Source organism: Vicugna pacos, chromosome 4 (genome assembly GCF_048564905.1).
Source record: "Vicugna pacos chromosome 4, VicPac4, whole genome shotgun sequence".
In the NCBI taxonomy this organism is placed as follows: Eukaryota; Metazoa; Chordata; class Mammalia; order Artiodactyla; family Camelidae; genus Vicugna; species Vicugna pacos.
In genome coordinates, this window is record NC_132990.1 from 30,914,488 (window position 1) to 30,937,559 (window position 23,072).

The 23,072-nt window shown below is 41.1% G+C and overlaps 1 protein-coding gene and 1 long non-coding RNA gene across 9 annotated transcripts in view; one reads left to right on the top strand and one right to left on the bottom strand.

Annotated features, from left to right (window-relative positions):
- Positions 1–23,072, top strand: part of LOC140696031 (uncharacterized) — a 77,742-nt gene that overhangs the window by 46,285 nt on the left and 8,385 nt on the right. The window contains exons 1-3 of one of the 6 annotated variants that reach the window (XR_012071966.1): positions 6,092–6,719; positions 18,649–18,773; positions 21,819–21,950. The exons of 3 other annotated variants lie outside the window; for them this stretch is intronic. This is a non-coding gene — a long non-coding RNA (uncharacterized lncRNA). Of the gene's footprint in view, positions 1–6,091; positions 6,720–18,172; positions 18,774–21,818; positions 21,951–23,072 lie in introns of those variants that run through there. 2 more of the 6 variants (XR_012071965.1, XR_012071964.1) reach the window with 2 other exon arrangements.
- The window catches only part of KDM4C (lysine demethylase 4C), a 360,071-nt gene continuing 340,571 nt past the window's right edge, over positions 3,573–23,072 (bottom strand). For 2 of the 3 annotated variants that reach the window (XM_031676953.2, XM_015242581.3), the window contains 3 exons: positions 17,771–17,890; positions 9,023–9,115; positions 3,573–4,551 (listed from right to left, as the gene is read on the bottom strand). In XM_031676953.2, coding sequence (XP_031532813.2) covers positions 4,375–4,551; positions 9,023–9,115; positions 17,771–17,890 — 390 coding nt within the window. In that variant the 3' untranslated portion in view covers positions 3,573–4,374. Of the gene's footprint in view, positions 4,552–9,022; positions 9,116–17,770; positions 17,891–18,945; positions 19,067–23,072 lie in introns of those variants that run through there. The other variant, XM_072959464.1, reaches the window with a different exon arrangement.

The window sequence follows — 23,072 nt, forward strand, 5'->3', positions numbered from 1 at the left end:
TCTGGCTGATGCACTCTCCCCTTAGCCTCTGAAGCTCCCTATCTGTCCCAGCTGATCTCCCAGCCATTGTTGGGGGTTCCCAGGGTGAAGGAATTTTTCTTCTTTCGCAGTTCCCTCCCAGGGCAGGCAGGTCCCATCCACAATTCCTTTTTTTTTCTCCTCTTTCGTCCCACCTGGTTACATGGTCATCTATTTTGCAGCTTTGGTTGTATGAGATCTTCTGCTAGGATTCAGTAGTTACTCTGTAGAAATGATTCCACGTGCAGATGTATTTTTGATGTATTTGTGGGAGCAAGTGAGCTCCATGTCTTTCTATTCTGCCATCTTGATCTCTTCTCACAAATTTGAATGATAATAGGTTTCTCCTCTGAAACCACTTGAAATTCTCTCACAAAGGGCATCATCAGCCTCCTAGTGAAAAATTGCATGATCTTACTTGGACTCTGCAGCATTTTCTTCCTGTTGACCCCTCCTGCTCTTTGGAACACTCTTTTCCCTTGACATCCTTGACATCCCAGCATCCTGGTTTCCCATTTCTTGGCCTCTTTCAGTACTCATTCACAGGCCCCTCTTTTTCTACTTGACTGTGGGTAGCTATTCACTAGGATTCTGATTTTTTTTTTTATCATTTCTCGCCCTACTCTCATGCAACATGTTCTCTCCGAGTTACCTGCCCATCATTCCCCTAGATGTATTTATTTATTTAAGGCAGGTTTATTGCAGTGATACTTACAAAATCTGCCTGTGTTCAGTTCTCTGAATTTTGACATACAGTTCTCTTACCACCACCATAATCAAGATAAAGAGTACTTCCATCAATCCAAAAACCATTCCTTTATGCTGACCCTGTGTTGTCATTTTCCTCCCTCACCTTCAGTCCCTGGCAACCACTGATCTCTTTTTTCTCCTTATAGTTTTGCCTTTTCCAGAAGGTAAATTTCATGTATTTAAACATCTACCGGTAAAGAAGACGCCTTCCTCATTTACATCTCTAGTACTAACCTTTTGAGCTTCAGAGTCATCTGCCCAGTCCAGTGCTTTTGACTAGGTCAGGTTTAGAATCCTCTCTTCATGCATGGAGAAGGTTGAGTGATTCAAAATTTGCTTAACCTCTCTGAACCTTAGTTTTCCTCCCTGAAAGGGGAGAATGATAGATACTTCCTTTGCTGATTTCTTGGAGAGATTAAATAAATGCCACTAAGGAGCCTACCAGGCTGGATATACACAATAGATGCTCAGTAGATCATTAATATCATTGATAAAGTTCCATTTCTCCCAGGGGACCAGTACCTTCTCAGGATGGACCATGGGGTTTCTGAGTTTTCAGCCTACTTGCCAGGCATCATTCTCCTCACCAGTCAGTGCTATATGTCCCAGCAGCACGCTGGGTAAGAGGATGTGTAACACTTCCAGTGACTGCGCATTTGAATTCTTAGGAAGTTCGTGGTACAGTTGAGTCTTGCAGCCAACGAGTTACTACATGTAATGAGAACGCCTCATGAGCTCTAGTTAGCTTTGAGTTTATGGAGCTGATTAATATCTAAAATGAAGATAGTTTCATTTCAGATCCTTTTTACTTAAAGGCAAAAATGAAGCACATTGTTATCTTGCAGCATATACTCCTCCAATATGATTACTCATAAGACCTCCAGGTCATTTACAGTAATGAACACATTCTGGTCTTGCTTCACATGGGATGGGTACAGGAAGAAGTGGCAGACTGATTCATTCCTACATATTTTTGTATTCTGTCTTCACGTTTTCATATACTATTACCCAATAGCATTTTATAATGTATTCTGAGATATTTTAGTGGATGCTTCTTCTCAGTTTCTCTCTAGATGAACTAAAGAAAAGTACCTTCGTAAAAGTAAACTGACAAGAATCACATCATTCTCATTTCCAACACACAAAAAGGAACTAAAATGTTGTGAAATATACCAGGTAGTTATACTAATTCTCTAACCTCCAGAGAAACGGCTTGTAATTAGAATTATATTAGAATTGTCACAGCCAGTAATTTGTTTCTTTTTTTAATACGAGACAGACTTCAACTGATTTCATGCTACATGTACACACTAAAAATGCAGTTAGTGTAATGCAGAGGAATTAAAATTACAATTGAGGTGTCACATAGTAAGTGAAAAAGCTTTTCTGGTCTGTCTGAGCTAACAACGACTTTATCCAGAATGCAGTGAAACAAAGGTGTCTTTCTCAAGAGCCAAAGTGCATTTGTGGCCAGCACTATTTTGCTTAGGCCACATACAGCTGTACTTGGTTATAGGAACATTAGTTAAGTGAGACTATAAAAAAAACAGCTGTATTTGAGATCACATAGGACTCTGCAGATTTTCTCCCTGTGGCAGCCAATCAGAAATCTTGCTGACAGGCAGACTTGTACAAAATGAATGATCCTATTTAGATTAATTCTTCTTAATGCCTTACACAGGCCTACTTTCCTGGCATATCGTGGAGAGAGCAGGTCAATTCCATTCAAAACGTAGAGATAGAAAAGGCAAGCTTGATTACTTGATAAAATTTATGACCAAACTGGCAGCAGGTGTGGAGTGTTCAGTCCTCATAAAAATATGGCTGGTGGGCTCTTCCCCAGCTCAGAGTTCAGCCATGAGGCACTCTGGAAAATGAGGACTCAGCTGGCTAGCAGTCTGCAAAACTGAGCTTTAACTGTGGCTTTGTCATTACAATTTCAGTTCTTCACTCTATCCGGTAACACGATACATCCACACATTCTGCCGCCAAACTCTGAAATGCCCACCAATTGTTGGCTTCAAGCTTTGGTCCACAGAATGTTAACCAACATCACAGACAGGTCTAAAGTGAGCTGACTCAGCCAGGCTCTCCTGCTCCCTGCCTCTGCCATTGACTTGAGAAGAATGCACCTGGGCTAGCCCACTGGGTCCCGCAGGCTCAATGGGAAACACAGAGAGCAGACATGTGAGCTGCCCAAGCCGAGGTCAGCACAGCTGCTCAGCTGTGCCCGGCCCTGCCTTGATCAGCCAACCTGCAGACTCAAGCAAAGAAGTGCTTCTGGCTGCAGGACACTGAGATTTTGCAGTTGTTTGTTACACAGCAAACTGCAGCCATAGCTCACTGAAGCATCACTGAGGACTGCGTGACCCTGGGCAGTTGTTCCCCCCTCTCCTCCACTGCTCATCTATAAAGTGATGGTAGGGGTTGGAGGATCCATACAGCCCCTTCCAATGAAACTGAGGACCAAGAAACCTGGGATGAAAAGAGCTCCAGACTCCAGATGCTCAGATTTCTTCCAGGGCTAAAGAAAGAGCTGAGGAAAACACTTCAGCTGGCATCATGGGAAAACAGGGGAGCCTTTATCCCCAGTGGCATTGCCATAAATGTCTGGCAGTGTGTCCAAAGCCATGTAAAAAGTCAGTGAGAGGACAAGGGTCTGACAAATCCTGTTTGCTACAGGGTGAAACCTAGAAGAATAAGCAAGTCAGAAGACAGGATTGGAGAAAATGGAAATCTTTATTTTTAAACACTAGTACATTTTCAAGCTGTTTTAAAAAGGAAAAATCATATTACTTCAAAACTATGCATCAAAGCATATTTATTTTAAACTCTAATTTTACAAACACATAATGAAAGAAACATATATTTTATAAATATCTACTCAGAATAAGTATTATGGAAAAAAAGTGTTTAAAAATAACAGCCCCAGATCTCCCTCTTTAAATATATAAAATTCCCATACAATTCATAAGAATTCTTTCTCAAGAGCCAACAACTCAGTTCTCATCAGACACAATCAAAAGTAAAAGGAATATAAAAAAATGTAAAAGTTCTGTACAAGGGAAATACAGATAGCACACGGGTAAATCTCATTACCAAACATGCCATTCGTGTTTTAAAAATGTTTTATAAAAACTGCCATTTAAAACAAATAAGTGAGAGTCCTTCCCTGACTGTGGAAAATATATAAATTATCACCCTCCCACCTGGGAATGGAGGCTCCCACCTGCTAGGGTGAAGGAGAGAGGCCTCCATGTGTTTCCCGACTAGGGGCCTGAGCCACATGTGGGGACCCACCTCCTCTGGCAGTGGCTTTTTGTGGTGGGTGATTCACTATTATTTCCTTCCACTTAGAAAAATTCTTTGGGATCATAGACAGCTGCTCACAAGTGGAAGCGAGACTAGGAGACAACCTCAGATTGTGGTATCCAATTAATAATGTGTATTTTGTGGTTTTGGTGACTAGTCCTGGGAGGCTAATTTTCCACTGTCAGAGACACAGCCTGTCACCTGCCGCAGGAAACACGTGGCACAGCCCAGCCTGTCCCTTCACCGCCCCACTTCCGGCCCAGTTGTTCTGTCACCTGCAGCAGTGTAAGTAGACTACTGTCTCTTCTGACACTTCTTCTGGAAAGAGCTCTTCAGAAACGTGCGGTAGACGGGGTCATCCACATATTCGTTCTTAAACCTGGAGCTCAGCACTCTCTGCCTCTTTTTCTCCCCTTGGATGATGTCTGCTCCATAAAATGTGTCTTCAAATCGCATGTCAGAGGCTGTGGACTAAGAGTAGCCAGTGTTATACTGCAGAAGGGCAGGCCCTTGTCATCACAAGAGCAGACAAAGACCTGAATCGGTCGGTGGGGGGGGGGTGTGCCCCCCCCAGGGACCTTCCTCAACACAAGCAGGACTAGAGGCCTCTCATTTACGTCTCCCTCAGCCCCCACCTCTCCTCTGGCTCCTGCCCAGCCAGGTACTGGACAAATGTCTCAACACTCATCTCTAACTCACCTCCATTTCTCTTTGCCTCTGGGGCTCTGCCCCTACCACTTCTCTGAAACTGCACTTGTTCGAATCCTCATTCCTAGGACACCTCTCTATCCTAAATGTATGTGCCTCTCTGTCACCTAACCGCTGCATGAAGCTCTTTTCTCTCTTTCCTTCTTGCGGCTCCTCACTATTGATGTCTCAGGGGCTCCCCTCCCTTAACTATTTGCTCAACCCTGATGCCGTGGGGTTTCGCAGGTGGCCTTCTCCTCTCTAAATATGCTGCCCAGGCCTGTCTGTCCACACCCATGACATCAATTCGACATCAACTCCAAAGATGCTCACATCCCTTGCTCCAGTTCAGACCTCCCTCTGTGCTCAGACCTGTGTGTCCAACTGCCCAGCAGGCATCTCAGAGTGTTTATCCTGGAGGCATTTCAAATGAACCTGTCCTGAAGTGAACTCAAAGTCTTCCTTCTCCATCGCTGTCCTTCCGATATGCCATAAATGGCAGCAGCATCCCCACCAATTCTAGCTACACTGATTAGAAACCAAGTCATTGTAATCTTCCCCTTGTCCCCACCCTGTCCAGGACCCTGGCTACGTGTACCTTGACGCCCTCCATCTTTTCTTCTTTAACCCTGATGACTCCGTGGCGCAGGCCCTCACACTTCGTCTCCTGAACCACTGTAACAAATGCTGCACTCCAGTCTGTTTTTATAGAACCACTAGAAGAAAGCTCTCTAAACTCTTTGATTATATGACATCCCTGCTTATATAGTCTTTCAATAACCCTACTGCCTTCAAGATGACTTCTAAGCTTCCTAGGCTGGACGTACATAACTGGGCATAATCCTACCCCATGCTTGGGTCAGAATGAATTATTTGCAGTTCCTGGCCGCACTTGACTGGCTTGTGCCTCTCTGTCTTTAGATGTACTGTTCCCTTTGCATGGAAGATATTGTCTTCTCTGCCATGGCTTGGCCCTTCCTTTGCGTTCCTCTCATACTCTACATGTTAGAGATGAGGGCAGGGGCAGAGATAAGGGGCAGGGAAGTCTCTCCCCATCAGGGGGTTCACTGAACCTCTTGAAGGTGAGGATATTAGGGACTGTGTACTGAACTGTATGTATCCCCAACACCACAATGTGCCCAGTGCAGTCGCTGCTCAGTAAGCGTTAGCTGGGCGGTGGAATGTGGGCTTTTTCTGTTATGCTCAGGTAAAGTCTACATTAAAGCACTATTTTTCATTCCTAATACCCTACTATTTTGCCCCTCAAATGTGTTCCCAACTGGCTTTTCTGGAGTTGGATCATTTCAGATGACACCAACGCACAGTGCACCTCACTGTGTCATGGAGGCCATCTCCCCTGGTGGTGACAGAGGCAGAGTTCAATTTTTAAGGCTTGAAAACATGTGGTTAGTCGTGAAGCAGAGACAGTTAATGGAACAGTTAAGCCTGAAAACTAATAATGGACCCAAGTGCAAAGCTGTACATGTTCCCTGCCAGTTCATGAGACAGTCATCCACGGTGACAGGCTACCCCCATGGGTTCCCCAGATGCTACCTAGCTTCACTCGGGAAGAGAAGTAAGAGATTGTGGGGTGGGCTGGGCACCCTCTGCCATTAGGAGAAAACATTTTTGGTTCGTTCATTCTTGGCAGAGCACTTCCTCTGAGTAATGTCTCCCTTTTACAAGTGCTAAAGTTGTCAAAGGAGAAAATAAAACATCTATGGAAGTGTTGCCACTGAGTGAGAACAGCAAAAGTCAGCTGCTCAGATACAACAATAAAACCGATTTACCAGCAGCGCGAGTTAATTATGCACCGTTGCTATGGTTATTCTGTGAGACAATAAAAGGTAATGGGGCCATTTCTGAAGTTAGTGGGAAAGAACCCAGCACAATCACCGAGGTGGACTGCTGACTCTCTTGAAAAATTTCTACCCAAGTCAGCGTGTGTCCGGGTGAGCAGAAGTCATTAAAACACGAAGGCCTCCCGGTAAGGGCTGCAGCCTGCCTCTCCTTAAAAAAAACCCCAAATATTTCTCTAATCATAAAATATCTTCCATCAATGAGTTTTCCAATTAGATTTGTTTCACCAACTGGAAAAAAAAAATAGCAGTTGTAGACAGACTAACCAGGGGCCAGAGGGTTATATACAAACCTGAAGGAAAAGCTGGTTTGCTATGACAGGAGCACGTACGTCTTTGACTCAGTAACAACAGATGTGGCAAACTGGATTTAGTGACTGTGAGCAAACTGGATTTTGTTCCTGAAGAGATTTCCTACTAGGCTCAACTTAACAGGTTAGAGTCAGAGTAGCTATGTGATTTATATGTTTTTCACTGCTCCCCCCCCCAAATTAAAAAATTTCTCTGGGAATTAAAAGAATTGAATTTGCTGTGATCGTTCAGAGAAACGGACCTTAGAAAACTCAGGAGGTATGCTCAAGTCAAGCTACATGGGAAAGCATACTGGTACTGGAGCCAAATCTATTGTGGAACAAAGAGATTGTGATCAGAGCAGAAAGCAAAAGGCTTCCTTTTAATGTGATTAAGAAATAGTATTTGAAATCTGTTAAGACCCAGCTGGTAGGATGCTTAACCATATATGGATTAGGAAATCAAGAAAGGCCTGAGAGACTTCCAGAGGGCTGCCTACTCCATTTCCCAACCTCTAAATCTAGGCAATTTAAAAAACAAAAACAAACCAATGAAAAAAAAGGACAGAAGAAGGGAGGGGAGGAGGGAAAATTCATGAATACAGGAGCACAGGATGAGAGGCAGTCACCTCTAACATCTTGAAAAGGGAAGCTATTCTCGAGAGATTTCACTGACAAGTTATCCAAGTTTTTTAGATCTCTTGAAGGTGTAGCAGATGTCTTTACAAGAGGAATAATTTACTGTCCCTGTGCCTGTAGTCCGTTATCTGGGAGTTAATCTGTTCTCAGGTGTGTGGGTCCCCTGGGTGCCACGTCTCCTCAGTGGGCGGGTAGCAATACTGTTACTTCCCTCTTCTCTAGAATGTTTCACTTTGAAGGACCTTCTTCACACCTGATGCAGTTACCCTGTTCTCAGGATCTCACCTGATCGGAGAGGAGCTGAATATACAGCTGAACATTTAAGGAAGCCCACGTTTTTTCCAAATTAATCTATGGTCACTCTATCACTGCAGTAAAGTATATCATAAGCATGCATTGCACATTAAGGATGTCATTTCTTCAGAAAAAAATGTTCATTTTAGTCAGAAAAATCCCATTCGTTCAAATTTTCTTGTTTAGGATTTATCATTTCACAGATGCACTAGATGCAATTCTAAATGAGTAAAACTGACTTCATTTCAGGGTCCAGTAAATATTTTATGATACAATAATGAAAACTAAGTTATTGTGAATTGTATTTTTTAACAACTTCAGTTTTGATTATTTGTCCATGTTTATTTGTCTTTTAATGGTATATGCAAGGCTTGAAGCTAATGACATTTTCTTTTTTTAAAAAACTGCTTTAGTATTCCCACAACTAGTTTTTAGGCTTTGTTTGTTACTTTTGTTATAAAAGTGAGAGCTTAGTTTAATTATAAATTGACACAAACATTAATGAGCTTCTGAGAGAGAAGTTAATTGATACAATTGACCTGTGAACAACATGGGTTTGAACTACATGAGTCCACTTGTACATGGTTTTTTTCAGTAGTAAATACTGCAGTACCACAAGATCTGCGGCTGGTTGAATTCACAGATGTGGAACTGCGGATAGGGAGGGTCCGACTGTATGAGTTACATGTGACTGTGTGGAGGGTTAGCACCCCTAAGCCCTGCACTGTTCATGGGTGAACTGTGTGTAACAAGGCGCTAGGAAACTAGATGTTTGCTATGCTGAGTCCCCTTTAATCTACTGCTGAAAGCTTTCTTTTAATGTTGCTTGCACTAGCAAGATTGTAAATGTTTTAATGGTATCTTTGTATGTTCCCAGTGCCTTGCAAAAAGCACATATTCAGTAACTATTTTTGTATGCCAAAAGGTGTCAACACAAAGAAGCATTATGTGACCTCATGAGAAAGAAAAATAAGGAATTTACACGGATTTCCCTGTTTCTGGTCAAATTTGAGGTTTGGATTAGCTAGGTCTCAAGAAGGGAAAAGTTGTACTGGCTTTGTTCAAAATCAAGCCAACGACTTGATTTTGTGTGTTTCCTGCTGGGCTTGGGAAGCAGCGGGAGAGGAGGAGGAGTGCAATGGCAGGCCCCAGGAGAGATTATCCCGCACTTACAAAACGCGCTTTCACTCTCTTGGGTAACTCTTCATCTAGAGTGTAGATATCCTCTCTCTTCATTGCTATCTGGGATCCATCTTCAAATTCAACCTAATGAAAAATAAGACATCATGAGTGATATATTAAAAAAAAAAAAGCAAGCAAGCATTCACCATTTTCTTCAGGGTTCCAATTAACTACGTAGAAAAAAAAAAAGAAAAGAAAAAAGGATTCAAGCAGAACAAACGAGTGAATGAGCCAATAGCCAAGGAAGGAAGAAAAGCTCTTTCCCTTATCAAACAAAAATGAGCTTCTTGGAATATGTGATATGAAAACTTTATCCCCCCAAAGCAAAAACAACAAAAAAGTAACTGCTGTTCAAATGATTTCTTAGAATATGAGACTGTGGCCAATTTAGCATTGAGATGGGGGTGGAGGGGTGCCTGGCAGCACCGTTTGTTTCTTTAAGAGGCTCTAACATAAGAGGAAGGACTATTTCTCTTTGAGAAAGAAATGGTGATATATTTACTCTTGTATAATAATCCTCCCAGATAATTTCTCAATTCTTTTTTTCCCCAAGTTTCCAAATAATTTTTATTTAACTTTTTTTCTTCTCTTTGGATTTATGTATTCTGGATATATTTTTTAAATTTACATATATGTACTGTTCATTGTTTCTAAGAAAAATTTGGAGCCTTAGCTTTTAAACTTACATAGTTATCAATCAAAGGGATAAAGCCAACCACAAAATAAGAATCAACAGAATGCAGTAATTCAATCATAAAGGACAGTGAAATGTACTTACACATGTTTAAGAAGTCAGTCATCTAAGTTAAGTAGTTCGTTTGTGTCTTTTTTTTTTTTAAAGGTTCCACACATGTGATATCATATGGCATTTTTGTTTCTCTTTCTGGCTTACTTCAAGTAGAATGACGAGCTCCAGGTCCATCCATGCTGCTGCAAATGGCATTGTTTTATTTTTTATGGCTGTGTAGTATTTCATTGTATATATACACACACCGTAGCTTCTTTATCCAGTCATCTATTGATGGACATTTGGGTTGTTTCCATGTCTTGGCTATTGTAAACAGTGCTGCTATGACCATTGGGGTGCATGTATCTTTTTGAATTATATTTTTCTCTGGGTATATGCTCAGGAGAGGGATTGCTGGACCATATGGTAAGTCTATTTTTAGTTTTTTAAGGAACCTCCATAATGGCTGCACCAATTTACATTCCCAACAACAGTGTAGGAGGGTTCCTTTTCCTCCACACCCTCTCCAGCATTTATCATTTGTAGACTTTTCAGTGATGGCCATTCCGACTGGTGTGAGGTGATATCTCATTGTAGTTTTCATTTGCATTTCTCTAACAATTAGTGATGCTGAGGGTCTTTTCATGTGCTAGTTGGCCATCTGTATGTCTCTGGAGAGATGTCTGTTTAGATCTTCTGCCCATTTTTTGATTGGGTGGCTTTTTTTTTTTTGATAGTAAGGTGTATGAGCTGTTTGTATACTTTGGAAATTAGTCCCTTGTTGGTCGCATCATTTGCAAATATTTCCTCCCATTCTCTAGGTTGTCTTTTCATTTTGTTGATGGATTCCTTTGCTGTTCAAAAGCTTTTAAGTTTAATTAGATCCCATTTGTTTATTTTTGCATTTATTTCCATTACTCCAGGAGCTGGTTCAAAAAGTTAATTGCTGTGATTTACATCCAAGAATGTTATGCCAGTATCTGGTCTTACATTTAAGTCTTTAATCCATTTTGAGTATGGTGTTAGAGAATGTTCTGATTTCAGTCCTTTACAGTGAGCTGTCCAGTTTTCCCAGCACCACTTATTGAAGAGACTGTCTCTTCTCCACTGTATATTCTTGCCTTCTTTGTTGTAGATTAATTGACCATAAGTGCATGGGTTTATTTCTGGACTTTCTATCCTGTTCCATTGACCTATGTGTCCATTTTTGTGCCAGTACCCTACTGCTTTGTAGTATAATCTGGAATCAGGGAACATGATTGCCCCAGCTCCGTTCTTTTTTTTTCAAGATCTTTTTAGCTATTCAGGGTCTTTTGTATTTCCATACAAATTTTAACATTTTTATTCCAGCTCTGTGAAAAATGTAGTTGGTAATTTGATAGGGATTGTAATGAATCTGTATACTGCCTTGGGTAGTAGGGCCACTTTAACAATATTGATTCTTCCAATCCAAGAACACAGTATATGTTTCTATTTGTTTATGTTTTCAGTTTCTTTCATCAGTGTCTTACAGTTTTCAGAGTACAGGTCTTTTTGCCTCCTTGGGTATTTTATTCTTCTTGGTACAATGGTAAATGGTATTGTTTCCTTAATTTCTTTTTCTGCTGTTTTGTCGTTAGTGTGTAGAAATGCAGCTGATCTCTCTATATTAATTTTGTATCCAGCAACTTTACCAAATTCACTGATGAGTTCTAGTAGTTCTCTGGTCACTTCTTTAGGGTTTTCTATGTATAGTATCATATCATCTGCAAATAGTAACAGTTTTACTTCTTACTTTCCAATGTGGATTCCTTTTATTTCTCCTCCTCTGATTATTGCTGTGGTTAGGACTTCCAAAACTATATTGAATAAAAGAGATGAGAGTGGGCATCCTTGTCTTGTACCTGATCTTAGAGGAAATGCTTTCAGCTTTTCCCCGTTAAGTGTGATGTTAGCTGTGAGTTAGTCACATATGGCCTTATTGTGTTGAGGTATGTTCCCTCTATGCCCACTTTCTGGAGAGTTTTTATCATAAATGGATGCTGAATTATATCAAAAGTTTTTTTCTGCATCTATTGAGATGATCTTATGGTTTTTATTCTTCAATTTGTTACTGTGGCGCATCACATCGATTGATTTGCAGCTATTGAAAAACCCTTGCATCCCTGGGATAAATCCCACTTGACCATGGTGTATAGTCCTATTACTGCATTGTTGGAGTTGGTTTGCTAGCACTTTGTTGAGGATTTTTGCATCTATGTTCATCAATGATATTGGCCTGTAATTTTCTTTTTTTGTGATATTGATGATGGCCTCATAGAATGAGTTTGGAAGTGTTCCTTCCTCTGCAATTTTTTTTTTTTTGGAATAATTTCAGAAGGATAGGTGTGAACTCTTCTCTGAATCTTTGATAGACTTCACTTGTGAAGCTGTCTGGTACTGGACTTTTGTTTGTTGGGAGTTTTTAAATTACTTATTCAATTTCAGCACGAGTAGTTGGTCTGCTCATATTGTCTATTTCTTCCTGGTTCAGTCTTGGCAAATTGTACCTTCTTAAGAAATTGTCCATTTTTTCACCATTGTCCTTTTGGTTGGTGTATAGTTGCTCTTAGTAGCCTCTTATGATCTCTCGTATTTCTGTGGTGTAGATTGTAACTTCTTTTAATTTCTGATTTTATTAATTTGGGCCCTCTCCCTTTTTTTCTTGATGAGTCTGACTAAAAGTTTATCAATTTTGTTTATGTTTAGTTTAACTGATCTTTTCTTTCTTTTTGTTTTCAGTTTGTTTCATTTATTTCTGCTCTACTCTTTTATGATTTCTTTTCTTCTACTAACTTTGGATTTTGTTTATTCTTTTTCTAGCTGCTTTAGGGGTAAGGTTCAGTTGTTTACTTGAGATTTTGTTTCTGGAGGTAGGCTTGTATATCTATAAACTCTCCTCTGAGAACTGCTTTTGCTGCATCCCAGAGGTTTTGCATCATTGTGTTTTCATTTTCATTTGTCTCAAAGTATTTTTTGATTTCCTTTTTGGTTACTTCTGTGATCCATTTGTTGTCTAGTAGCATATTGTTTGCCTTATAGAGTTGTGCTCGGGTAAGATGCCTGGTATGATTTCACTTTTGTTAAATTTACTGAGGCTAGCTTTGTGGGCCAACATGTGGTTGATTCTGGAGAATGTTCCATGTGTACTTAAGAAGAATGTGTATTTGGCTGCTTTTGGATGGAATGCTCTTTAGATATCAATTAAGTCCATCTCATCTAATGTGTTATTTAGGGCCTATGTTTCCTTATTGATTTTCTGTCTGGATGATCTGTCCATTGATGTAAATGGGGTGTTAAGGTCCCCCACTATTATTGTGTTATTATCGATTTCTCCTTTTATATCTGTTAACAGGTGCCTTATATATTGAGGTGCTCCTATGTTGGGTAAATACATAGTTACAATTGTTATATCCTCTTCTTGGATTGACCCTTAAGCATTATGTAGTATCATTCTTTGTATCTTGTAACAGTCTTTATTTTAAAATCTATTTTGTGTGATATAAGTATTGCTAATCCAACTTTCTTTTGGCTTCTGTTTGCATGGAATATCTTTTTCCATCCCCTTAACTTTCAGCCTGCATGTGCCTCTAGCTCTGAAGTGGGTCTCTTGTCGACAGCATATATATGGGTCTTATTTTTGTATCCATTCAGCCAGTCTATGTCTTTTGGTTAGAGCATTTAATCCATTTATTTAAGGTAATTATCAATTTGTTTATTCTTATTGCCATTTTGTTAATTGTTTTGGGTTTGTTTTTGTAGGTCTTTTTTCTTTTCCCCCCCTCTTTCTTTTCTCTTTTCTTGTGGTTTGATGACTAGAGAAGTTCCTTTAACATTTGCTGCAAAGCTGGTTTGATGATGCTGAATTCTTTTAGCTTTTGATATCTGTGAAGCTTTTGATTTCTCCATCAAATCTGAACCAGAGCCTTGCTGGATAGAGTATTCTTGGTTTTAAGTTTTTCCTTTTTATTTCTTTAAATATGTCGTGCCACTCCCTTTTGGCCTGTAGAGTTTCTGCTGAAAATCAGCTCATAACCTTATGGGAGTTCATTTTTTTGTTATTTGTTGCTTTTCTGTTGCTGTTTTTAGTATTTTCTCTTTATCCTTAATTTTCGTCAATTTGATTACTATGTGCCTTGGTATATTCGTCTGCCATCTCATACTGTCTATCTTTCTAGTTGTATTTTTAGGTACGCTAGTTATGTTCCTTGACCTTGGAGAGGTGGCCCTCTGTGGGAGACGTCCTATGCATACCAGCAGTGCACTCCTCTCTTGTCACCCAAGGGCCAGGGTACAGCCGGTCCCAGTGTGCAGAGTCTGGCCTGTGTTTGTGGATTCCTTCCACATGCTTTGGGATTGTTGTTTCTGGTACCTGCCCCCTGATGGATGAGGCTGGACTACAAGCTTATGCAGGTTTCCTGGCAGGAGGAGTCGGTGCTTGTCCACTACTGGGTGAAACTTGGTCCTGGATCTCTGGTGGGTAGGGCCCTGCCTAGGGGCATGTCTAGTGGCTCAGGAAGGCGGCTGTCAGGTGAGGCTGTGTTCGTACCCAGTATGTTGTTTGGCCTGAGGCTTCCTAACCCTTAAGCCTATACAGGCTGTGGGGTGGGGCTAGGTCTTGGTGCCAATGAGCCAATCAAGATGTCAAAGTCCAGGAAAGCTCATGTAGATAAACACTCCTAGAATGTCCACCACCAGTTTTTATGTCCCCTGGGTGAGCCACAGCCATCCCCTACCTCCCCAGGAGACCTTCCAAAACCAGCAGGTGGGTCTGGCCCAGGTTCCTATGAAATCACTGTATCTGCCCTTGGGATCTGGCACACATGAGATTCTGTGTACGCTTCCCAAGAGAATGAAGTCTGTTTCCCCCAGTCCCATGGGGCTCCTGGAGTTAAGCCCCACTGGCCTTCAAAACCAGACGTCCTGGGGTCTCCTCCTTCTCCCAATGCCAGAACCCCAGGCTGGGGAGCCTGACGTGGGGCTCAGAACTCTCAGTTCTGTGGGAGGGCCTCAGCAAGTTAATTACTCTTTAGCTTGTGGGTCACCCACTCAGGGGGTATGGGTCCCAATTATATCACGAGCACACCCCTCCTACCGTCCTGCTGTGGTTCCCCTTTTATGTTTCTAGTTGAAGATCTTTTTTGCTAGGTTCCAGTCTTTTTTTCCCAATGGTTATTTAGCATTCAGTTGTGGTTTGTTGTCTCTCGAGTCTTACAGAGCTTTAACTTTGAAAACTCACTTTTGTTAAATTCAGCCAAAAGGCCAGGAAAATTCCAGGTTCTCAACCTCATAACATGTCAATCACATCAACGTGTGAAAATACACTGTCATCTAAATGAAAATGTTTAAAACTTTTTTTCAATCTAATCAATTGGCAGCAAATAATTTCATAACGTGTTTTTATTTAACATTTTAGGAGATTTTGTCAGAGGTAAGTGACACTAAATAACAGAAGCTTAGACCATCTGAGGGAAATTCATCAAATGCACTATTCAAAGTGATTATTCTCGGTTTAGGTTTAATCTCACATGAAATCTTCCAGAAGAAAACAACAAAAGGGAAACAATCAGGGTGGTTCCAACTCTTAACCACCTAAGATATTTTTGAAGTCCCTAACTTGTCTGTCTGAATTCTTTTAAGTAATAAATACATGCTTGCAATTCTAGTTAAAGTGTAAGTTAAACCATGTAGCTGTGCAATGTTAATTTGTTGAAAATTTGCTGATGTTTAAAACAGTATTAAAATCAAGATAAAATATATAATTAAACTTCATATTATCCATGTACTGCTCACATTTGACTAAGCTCAAACACTAAGGCAGAATCAGGTCTCGGTCACAGGGGAGTTTCCCTGTTACTTCCCAGAAGGCTGAGATGGGAAGGCTTTTCTTCCTGGCCTTGTTTCAGCAAAATGGTTTCTTTACCACTGAATTAAGCCAAGGTGTAATCTCATTTATACAACTTGATAGCATAGCTAGAACTACCTATGCCTACCTTTCTTCTGTTTTAGATGATTTGAAAATTCTAAAAGAGAAAAAGGCAATTTTAAAACTAAGAAGGAGTATGGTAGGGTAACCCACTATCCCAGTTTGTCCAGGACTGAGCGGTCTCCTGAGATGCAGGACTTTCAGTGCTAAAATCAAGGACAGTCCCTCACAAGATGGGAGGGTTGTTTACCCGAGTTGGGACAGCGTGGAGAGTAAATTCTGGCCCTCCCCTTTACCAGCTGTGGGCTCGTAAACAAATTATTAAATTCACTGAGACTTTTCCCCCACATTTATAAAGTAGGAGTCAAAAACACCTATCTTGGATGGCTCACAAGTGCCCCCAAAATGCATATACTTAGGAAACTTAGCACTGTGCAGTAGGTGTTTTAGATACTTAGCAATGTGCACTAAGTATTTTAGTTCTATTTTTATAAATGTCTTTGCTTATTCAGTGGTGAGACTGAATAATTAGATACAAAATACAAAATGATCTCAAAAGGCCACTTGGTTTAATGAGGAATTATAAACTACTTGTACTTGAGAGACAATTTTAATATTAGTCTTAACTTTTTCATTGAGTCTATAAATATGCTTACAGTTCTGTGTGGATAGGCCATCGTAATTCAACTGAAGTTAATACACTGATTACTAATTAGCCTGAATTTCAACATATCCTCATTATGTTTTTCATGTAGCTAATAGCTTTGCTACATATAAGACTGTTCACTTTTGCACTTATTGTTTAATTAAATGTAATCATTTCCTTATGAAAGATAATAGTAATGCTTCTTTTCTAGAAGTCTCCAGTATTAGTAGCCTGTACTGTGATTTTTGCTCAATTTTGGACATTCTGATACAAAAAAAAACCTCTAGCACCTACACTATTGTAAATGACCTCAACCTGCAACTTAACACTATCACCAATATAAGGGGAAAAATGGCCTTTACACACAGACATACACACAATGGATATGTACATCCTCCTGTCCCCATTCTCCTTGGGTTTTTCTGTGCCTTAAAAATGTTCTCTCCTAAGTTTCCTAAACTTTGAACACTTTTAATTGCACTGTGCTCCAGTTTTTAGTGAGTGTCTTCTAATGTACTCTTCCATTTAAGTCCTGGCCTCTTATCAGTCTTTGAACAATTTCTCTGAGGAGACTGGAAGTCTTATCATTCTCAAGCTGTTTTTAACTTAACAGGCCTGAACTTTCTTGCTTTTTCTCCTTTTACTTCAATCTTCCTGTTTTTCCTCTACTGCTTCGCTTGAGAATGTTGATTTTTACCATCATGCCACTAAAAGCACTATAATGTACTGGCTCGAATAAATTTGTTCCTCTTTGAAGTCTTTCTTTCTGAAGGAATATAAATGCACATGTGCCATCCATGTTGTTTTCCTCATTAGAGCTTAATTTATCTTCATTTCTAACAGGGATACAATTCATTTTTAAATTGTATCATATTTAATAATATGTAGAGCTCTTCAGTGAACAGAACGCCCAACTGACAACTGTACTTCTCATTAAATAAGCACTCCTTTAAGCCCAAGTGTATACACGGCCACACCTGTGCTGCTGCACCCTTGGTTCAGGTTTGCTGAGATGGCCGGTGGGGATGGTGACTCCCAGGGAAGAGCCACCCATTCAGGGGCTGCTGGTTGAGGAGCAGGTGTCACTGTCATACTTACAGTGAGATGAGACCAGCCAATCAGTCTCTCTCTGGATAATGGAAACACAAGGAAGCAGCCTAACATCCAGTCAGTTATCTTTCTGACCTAATTATAGTCCTTACAATTACACCATTCATCAGACATCATTAGAGTTTTCCTTGGTAATGAAACTCTAGTATCTGGGTCATCAGACATTGAATCTTGGCCTTTTTTTTTTTTTTAATAAAACAAGAGGTGTCCCAAATTCATGTAGCTTCTTGACCAGCAGCACACTGGATATGCTCTCTGCCCTCTGCTGCTCCCATCCATCTCAGTGAGCATCACACCCAGGGCGGCACTCACCTGGTACATGTGGGCAACATTTGATCCAAGATATTTTGCTCCGTAGAGTTTGCCATCGGGCCACTTGACTTGAACGACTTCTCCCTCGGCTGGAGGGCCTAGCTTCACACAGTCTCGGCTCTGCAGAACAAACAGTCAGGCTTTTCAAGGCAAATGTCTTAAGTGACGGCATTTAGAACTTAGCAAATGATGAACTCCTGGCAATTAAAAGGAGTTACTGCCTCTGTGTTTTATGGATTATGATCTTGCATGGATGTTCAGGGGAAGAGATATGAGCCAAAGGAGTACTTAGAGATTCAGCCTACATCGTAAAGTTGCAAAGGAACCACCATACTCCAAGAAGGAAAAAACAGCAGCATTTACATTTGCTATTTGACAAAGAATCGTTCAGAGGGTAAGTAAAACATGCATAGAAACCACTTGAGCTAAGGAATAGATCAGCTAATGATTTATAATACCTGACATTTTATACAGCATTTTGCAGTTAACAAAATGCTTTAACATACATCTCATCTGATCTTCATAATCACTTGGTGAAGTAGGCAGAGATTATTAATTACCCCCACTTTACTGACAAGAAAACCGAGCCTCTGAGGAGGCTCCTTTCAGTCGTCAGGATCTTTGGAAGAGAGAAGCTGTATAGGAGAGTAAGAGCTGAAGACAGCCAGGTGGAACTGAAGCCAGGGGAGAAGAAGAGTGTCATCCAACAGAGCTGGCAGGCCTTGACAGAGCAGCAAGTAGAAAGCGCAGGGAGCGTCCGCAGGTGGAGCTGAAGGGCTGTGTCCTGCTGCAGGCTTCTTCTAGACCTTGGCCCTCCCCCGGCAAGCCTGCTCCTGCCTGCATCACGCACTCAGTGACGAGCCCTCCTCCTTCCTCAGGTAAGCACGGTGGTACCCTGACCAGTCTTCTCACTTCATGTCTTCCACTCAACACTGCCTTCTCCTGCAGCAGCAATTCAGAGCAAATTTCCCAGCAGTTCATCCTGGAAAATGCTTTTGATGAGGTGAGGAGGGATACAGACATAGTTTGCAAATTTAGCCAATCAATCATGTTTTGCTAATCCTGGTATTTTACTGATGAGGCCATTCTGACGGATTGAAATGTACACTTGACCAATCAAGCTATAAATGCAGACTGGGCATGGTTCTGTGGTTTAAATGAGAGGCACACACAGGAAACATTTAGCGGTTTATGATCAGAAATCCACCATGTATTGCATCATAAAGGAGTGGCCCTTGGTTTGGAGTACACACGAGAGGCTCTTGCTCACTGCAGACTATGCTTCCATTTAGATCTCTAGGCAAAGAAAGAAAGTGTGGTCAGAGGCCCTGTAGAGGTGACAGTCTGCATCTGACTCAGTCAAATGAAAATAAGTTTCTTCTTGGCCTTTGTAATGATCTGACCTCAGGCCTTGAAGAATTGAAAGGGTAGGATGAAGAAATGCAGTCTACATACACCCCTGGGATTATCACCTCACTTTTCATTTCCCTTCCAAAGATATTTGTGGTACTAACAACATTAGAAGTGCAGCTTCTAAATAACATGCTACCTCAGCTCTGGGACAACTGTGGTAAAGCCCAGATGCTCTGGTGATGGGGCAGGGAGAAGAAGAGTGTGTTTCTTCTGTCTCCCAAAGTTTCCTTCCATTAGGGTAATACTCCTGGGTTTTTTTTTTTTTCCTCTCCCTCATTCATTCACTATTCCAAGAGTGTAAGGAGTGACTTAATTTTATTGTTGAGTTCTGACAGAGACTGTATTTTCCAAACTGTGCACCACAGTGCCCTGGGCCACCATGGCAAACTCACAGGGGTTTTGTGGGATGTTTTCAGGGGAAACACAGGGACACTTGTCAGACACCCAGCTTACTGCTACTCTTAACTAGGTTAGATCAAACTATTAGATGGACCTGTTAGGTATTCCTTCTGGCCTAGGGGCACTATAAAAATGTGCTGAGATACCCAGGGTCAGTGAGCCAGGGAAGGGTGGGAACTTCCAGCTTAACCCCTCACCTTCCTTTTCTCTTGGGGCCACTCTACTGGCAGAGAACACTCTCTGCTCTGCTTCCACAGAGAAGACCTGGTGGTGCCCTGTACCACCTGTCAGCAGGAGGCCTAATTGTCAGGTCCAGTGTTAGGGAAATTCTTTGCCCACACAGGTAAGCCACATTCTTAAGTATCTGCTTTATTAGTAATAAAAGGGATATTTTAAGTCTCCAAACCCTGAGTCCTTTGTCTCTCTACAGAGCTTTTCCTCAGGCAGGATGAGAAGTTCTACTAATTGGGCCCTTTCTCAATCCTAACAGAGACAAGTCAAGAGGGATTAAGGGATTAAGAGGCCATGCCCCCCATCCACTCACCCACCACAGCTGACCACCTGGCCAAGGAGTTATGCCCTTAGTTTCACAGATTTGACCTTCAACAGAGGTTTACTAGCCTCTAAAATAACTCCTCCAAACAAATCCCCCCAAAAGACCTGCATATCACCAAGGTATGGCAATGACCATAGAAAAGTGGCCTAAATATAGTATAAAAATACAGCCTTATTAGTAAACTAAATATATGCAAATTTACCAAATAAGGAGCTACTCTGTTTTAAAAAGGTGTTTGAAACCAAATGCCCGAGATACAGTTTGAAATCTTTCTTACTAATTGTCAATGAACTTTTTACTACAGATCTTAATGGGGCACAAGGTGCCTGACCTTGAAGGGCCCCCTACCAGCTTAGCCTCCACCTAACTTGGCTCCGGATGGGCCACAAAGATCACTTGCTCTTGCACATCAAAATCTAGGGAAGATGCCTCAGTTTGCTCTCTCAGTTTCTTGCCCTCAGAACACTTTTCCCTTTAGCAGAAGAATAAAGAAAAAGTAACCAACTATAAAAGAACATAATATCGTTCTGAGACTCTTCCCCCTCCATCACCAGGAGGAGTTATTCTTGGTCATGATGCCTAACTTCTCACCCTTTGCCATGACCTTTAGCTGGAAGTGGATATATTTAGAATTGCATAGAACTTCATTATTTACACCCCAGCTACTTTCCAAATGGACTTAAGGCAGCTCATAGTAAAACTCAAGCGTTCATTTCTCTTACATCTAGTTTCTTCCATAGAGATGGTTTCAATTCATCAGCTGTCTCAAATCTTGAGTTTGCCAGAAACTTTATGACTACATGGAGTATACAGTATTTAGACAGGAATGGGATTAGGAGCACGTGGGCTGATGAAAAGATGCTGAACAGTTTGACATTTAGGATTCCCTGACTCCTGAAGCACAGAAGCAGCTGGGTGTCCCCCAAGCTGTTACAGTCACTAACTCGATATCTATTCACTAACTCGATATCTATTTACTGACCAACTGTGTGAGACACTAGAGGAGACAACAATGCCCAGCTGCCCAAGCTAGGGGCAGACAGAAGGCACCATGTCCACATGGAGGCCTGTAGCACTGAGCCCCACAGCTGTGGGGTGGGGGCGTCAGGGGACCCTGCAAGGGCTGGAATCCATGCAGAGTGGGTGAGCTTTGGCCACCATGACCACTTCAACCAAAATAGAATTTTATTTGATTTATAGATTAGGTTTCTGAGTAAGGTTTCATGCAGATAAAAAGGTTTCTGTTAAAAATTAAAGGTCTGAAAAATTAAAGGTCTGAAAAATGAAATAAAATAAAATGTCTGAAGATGAGGGGAATTTAGTTTTTAGAAAGCCACAGCCTGAAGGGCCTGCCTCTTTCTTAAAGGCCTTCAGCGGCTCACACCACTCTGGCTGTGCATGAGGAAGACAATAGAGCAGAGCTTCTCTAAGTGTGGCTCCAACTGCTGGGGACACACATTAAAAATGAAGATTCCAGCCCCCACTCCCCACAGCTCTCTTGTGACCGGGATGGTTTTTTAAAGCATTCTAGAATTTGAGATATAGTCTACCAAAGGATGTAAAAGGTAAAAGAAGTCTTTCCTATTCCTTAGTGTGTTGCTGGAGCAAGTAAACATCTTTGCTGGAAAAGCATACGCATTAAAAACCTTGACTAAGGCATTTTTCTCCGTTGCTGTCTAGACTCTCAGAAGTCTTCCTTCACCTGACATAAATACCTGTTTACCATTTGCTGTACTGCCTCGAAGGATGTGTGAACTCCCCTGAAATCTGCCAGAGCCCTGTCCACAGGGACAGTGATGTCTGGAGCTGCCAGTAAGCCTGTAGCTACAGTACTAAATAGATGAGGTGAAAATTAAAGAAGAAATAGTCATCATAGTCAAGAGTGGATGTTTGAGTTTTTGGCAAGGATTAAAGGACCATGATTAAAGGATTGAGATGGGCCATAACCTCAGACAAAGGGACGGTGTCATAATCACATTCCTGCCAAAGTCAGGGCCAAACTCCTGTACTTGCTCTACCAACTAAAGAGAAAAGCCCAACTGCCATTGTGATTGTTTGACTTCTGAAGTCACTCTGTTCTTGGAACTGTTAAGTTTTAGTGGCCTTAAGTACCTTCACAATGTTATACAACCATCACCACCCTCCAGTCCAGAAGTTTTTCATCATCCCAACCTGAAGCTCCGTCTCTATTAAACAGTAACTCTTCACTCTCCCCGCCCCAAGTCCCTGGTAACCACCATCCTACTATGGGTCTCTATGAATCTGGTGACTTTTAAGTCCCTCATATAAGTGAAATCATATACCTTTTCCTTCTGTGTACTTATATAATTTGTACCTTGCTATTTATCACCTAGGATTACGAGGATCTTCTTAGTTATTAATTAGCCTTTAAAAACTCCATTTTACCGTTGTATTACAAATATTCCACAATTTAACCACTCTCCTACTGTGAAATATATAGGTCACCCCAATTTTCCTGTCATCTATAACACTATTGTATATTTTCTCCATAAATCTTTGTCCATATTACTATGTTCTTAGAATAGACCTGTAGAACCAAATTACTTGGCGAGAAGGTTTATAAACTATTTACAAAGTTAATTTCATCAGCTTCGAAGAATTCACCATCAGACTTATTTCTCTAGTGCAGTAAATCTATTCTTAGCCACTAGAGAGAATTCTGCTTCAGTCAGTCCAAGGTGGAGTCCAAGCTAAATGTGCTCCCAGGCCACCTGATGCTCAGTCAGGCTGAGAATCACCAAACAAGATTCTCTTCCCAGCATAAACTACACTTTCTATGTATAAAGAAAGAACTAACTCCATGCTGTTTCCTCTGACTGCAGCTTTTCTGCAGTGAGAGCCCCCAACACAGCTCTTATCTGCATTGCGCACTAGTTATGAAACACGTTGTTTCAGCCTGCGGGTTAATGGATT